This window comes from Nannospalax galili, unplaced genomic scaffold (assembly GCF_000622305.1).
Source record: "Nannospalax galili isolate Female #2095 unplaced genomic scaffold, S.galili_v1.0 scaffold1421, whole genome shotgun sequence".
In the NCBI taxonomy this organism is placed as follows: Eukaryota; Metazoa; Chordata; class Mammalia; order Rodentia; family Spalacidae; genus Nannospalax; species Nannospalax galili.
This window is the reverse complement of record NW_008345746.1, coordinates 1,355,105-1,358,884: the sequence shown is the minus strand read 5'-3', so window position 1 is coordinate 1,358,884 and position 3,780 is coordinate 1,355,105. Positions and strand designations below refer to the sequence as shown.

The following is a 3,780-nucleotide window of genomic DNA, read 5'->3' as shown; positions in this document are numbered from 1 at the left end:
AGATTAATAGATAGATGATGATAGATGATGATTAGATGATAGATAGATAGATAGATAGATAGATAGATAGATAGATAGATAATAGAGTGATGATAGGTGATAGATAGATAGGTAAATAGATAAATAATTTTAAAAAAAGAAACCAGGAAAAAGAAAAGACAGGAAGCCCAGGCCCCACAACCCAAAACCCTAACCAGGGTGGCCTCTGTGGTGGCTCTGGGTCACCCATCAGTCTTACTCCTCTACCTCAGTTTTCCCAGCTGGCAGGTGGGAACATGGTCAGGGGGTCTGGGTGCTGGGAATACTAGTTCCTGTTGAGTGCTCCAAGAAGTTGACCAAGATTGACAGCTGGATGTCACCACCTTCCCCACTGCCCACCTTCCAATGGCAGTCCTTGAAGGAGGTGACTGGACTAGCAGGTAGCCTGTGCCACAGAGGGGCTGGATGTCCCAAGCCGAAGCCAAGGGCAAAGGGATCAGCCACAGAGCCCAGACCAGCAAAGAGGAGGGCTGGACTTGGGGGCCAGCACCCCCAAAGGAGGGCCTCCACTGATGTCAAGCACTGCCTGTGGCCTCCTGTCCACCAGCGCCTTGAGAAGGGTAAGGTTCAACCCTTCTAAAATTCTTCCAAGACAGGCGGATGCCCTTCTGGGGCATGGCTCTATGAGCCTCTCTCCCTGGGGCCCACTCGGCCCTGGCACTCAGCTGTTTTGATCAGGTTTGTCCAAAATGCAAACAAGAAAGCTGAGAAACGGGGGCCAGTGATGTTGTGGGGCAAGGTTGGAGGATGTCCGGACGCACGAGGTGCAAAGGGCCAGGGCCGGAGCCAGCAGCTGACCCAGGCTGGACCACCATGTGACACAGAAGTAGAAGCCCATCCAGTGGGGCCTAATCCAGACAGGCCTACACCCAGGATCTGGGGCCTTTGCACAGGTGGCTCCTCCACTTCCCACTCTCTCCCATCCCACCACCACCACCACCAGGCTAGGCACTGATGGTCTGCCTGGCCACAGTCTGACCCAGCTCTTTCCCAGGACCTCTGGGGGGGGGGGGGCTGGAAACCCATGGAACCAGGCTTTATAGGGTTAGGCAGTCCCATTCCAAGGGAGCCACTTGGAAGGGGAGGGGTCACTGCAGGCCTGGTAACTGAACAGTGAATGCCCTGCCCAAGAAGCCCAGACTATACACCAGGCACCACTCACCAGTAACCCCCTAAGGCTATTTCCCAGCAGGGAAACCAAGGCTCACTGTAGACCGTACCACTGAAGGACAGGGCTGGTGGGGCTCAGCTAGGGCTTCCCTGACCCAGCGCCACTGAGAACTAGCCAATATCCTTCTACCACTCCTGGGATCACCCACTGCTCTGAGTCAAGGCCTATCCTTCAGGGGCCTAGATACATCCCATTTGACATGAGGAGGGTCCCCCATCCCTCAGCTCACACCCAAGCCCAAGGCTGAGCACTGCCCACAGCACAAGCTGAGGCCCCTGAGGGCCTGGAGGGTCTACGCACCTAGTAAGCTGCAATCCTCAGCCTCTACCAGAAGCTCTGAGGCAGGCTAGACCCTGGGCCAAGGGCATGGCCCTGGTAGCATCCTCCAACCCAACCTCCAGGATGCCCTGCAGGGAGGCCTGGACCCTTCCTGCAGGCTCTAGGAGAAGTTGCAGTCCAGTGGGCTTGAGCCTGATGCCGGCCTGGCCCCGTCACCCCAAAGCAGAAGGGGGGGGGCCTCCTCTGCAGACAACAGACAGCCCTGGCTGGCCCAAGGTCACCGGGGGTCAGGACAGGTCCCTGGGCTCAGGCTCCTGGTATGACCAGGGGAGAGTATGTCCCAAGTCTGCTACGCTGGGCAAACAAGCCCCCTTTGGAGTCGTGAGCGCCGGATGGACCCCGCGCCCCCAGGGCCGCGGCCGCACCCCGCTGCCGCCCCCCCCACCCCGCCTACCTGCAGGCCCTTGGAAAAGGGGCACAGGAGCACCAGGTGCGCCAGGCGCCTCAGCCGCCGCATGATGGGCGCCGGCCGGGGCTGCGGGACCCGCGGCTGGCTCGGCCTCAGCCCCCGCCCGGCCCGGCCCGCAGAGGCCCCAGCTCGCTCGCCATGCGGGCAGCTCGCCCCGGGCCCGCGTTAAAGGCAAGGGCGCGCGCCTTTCTGACGGCCGACCGCGGTGCGCGCTGAAGGGAGGAGTGGGGAGGCGCGCGCTGGGAGAAGGGCTGGAGGGAGGGCGGAGAGCGTGCAAGCGTGGGGAGATGGACAGCGGGGAGGACGGACGCGCGGGGGAAGGGTGCAAGCACAGGGAAGTGTGCACGCGAGGAGGAGGAAGTGTGCACGCGAGGGGGAAGTGTGCACGCGAGGGAGACGTGTGCACGCCCCAGGGGGAGAAGTTGCATGCGCGGAGGAGGAAGAGTGCACGCGCGGAGGAGGAAGAGTGCACGCGCGGGGGAGGAAGTGTGCACGCGCGGGGGACGGAGTGTGCACGCGCGGGGGTGGGAATGTGCACTGCGGGGTTAGGAGTGTGCACACAGGAAGTGTCCATACTCCGGGAAGGGGTGCGCACTGCTGGAGTCCAGCCTTGCCCTCCAGTAGGGAACCAGGCTCTCCACCCTCCACCTCTACTCACACTGTGACACCCCCCCTTTTACATTTCCTCCACCTTGTCTGGGCTAAAAGGCCCTTCCGGATTTGCACGTGCATCCAGGAGCACCACTGGGGCACTGAGCCTCTCCACCCCTGGCCTTGCCGGCCCAGTCCTGGTCCCACGGTTGCTGAGGACCCGGCGTTGGTACAGCATCCGAGGGTCAGCTACTGCTTTATTTATTTGTTATTATTTGTTTGTTTATTATTTTATGTGTATGAGTGTTTTGCCTGTGTGTAAGTGCACCACATGTATGTATGTAGTTCCCACGAAGGCCAAAAAAGGGGGTGGATTCCCCAGAACTGGAATTACAGATGGTTGTTAGCCACCATGTGGGTGCTGGGCACAGAACCTGGTCCTCTGCAAGAGCAGCCAGTGCTCGTAGCCATCTGTTTGTTTTTAAGACAGGGTCTCACTATGTTCTTGACTTGCCTGGAACTCCTTATGTAGACCAGGCTGGCCTCTAACTCTCAGAGACCCACCTGCCTCTCAAGTGCTGGGATGAAGAGTTTACGCCACCAGGCTCAGTCTTTTTTGTTGTTTTTATGTTTCCCAAGCTAGCGTTGAACTCCCTATGCAGTTGAGAATGAATTTGAACTCCCGACCCTCCAGCCTCCACCTCCCAAGTGCTGGGATTGCAGCCTGTAATCTACAAATGTGACTGTCTGGCAGAAAGTTAGAGGAACAGAGAATGGGTCCTCAAGGGCAGGAGATGTGGCTCAGTGGGTAGAGTGCTTGCCTAGCACCAAGCCTGGGTTTGATCTCCAGCACCACATAAACTATACGCGTGTCCTAGTTCACATTCTGTTGCTGTAATAAAACACCCTGAGTAAGGCAGCGTATAGAGGGACAGTTTATTTGGGCTTACAGTTCCAGAGGGCTGAGTCCATCCTGGAGGGGAGGCATGGTAGCAGGAGCCAAAACCTGAGAGCTCCCAATCTTCAGCCAGAAACACGAAGCAGTGAGAGCCAACAGGAAGTCCCCAGTAACACGCTTCCTCCAGCAAGGCTACACCTCCAGAAGACTGCATGACCTCCCAAACAGTACTACCAACTGGAGACCAAGTGTTCAAACAGTTGAGCCTATGGGGAACATTCTCATTCAAACCACCACAGCACGGTAGAGCACACCGGCAGTTCCAATACTCAG

The 3,780-nt window shown here is 58.0% G+C and overlaps 1 protein-coding gene across 1 annotated transcript in view; it reads right to left on the bottom strand.

The window, feature by feature from the left end:
* Positions 1-2,424, bottom strand: part of Dipk1b (divergent protein kinase domain 1B) — an 11,396-nt gene extending 8,972 nt beyond the window's left edge. Inside the window, exon 1 of the mRNA XM_029567742.1 lies at positions 1,944-2,424. Within this exon, the coding sequence (XP_029423602.1) occupies positions 1,944-2,006 (63 nt within the window). The 5' untranslated portion in view covers positions 2,007-2,424. The remainder of the gene's footprint in view (positions 1-1,943) is intronic.
* Between the last annotated feature and the right edge of the window lie 1,356 nt (positions 2,425-3,780).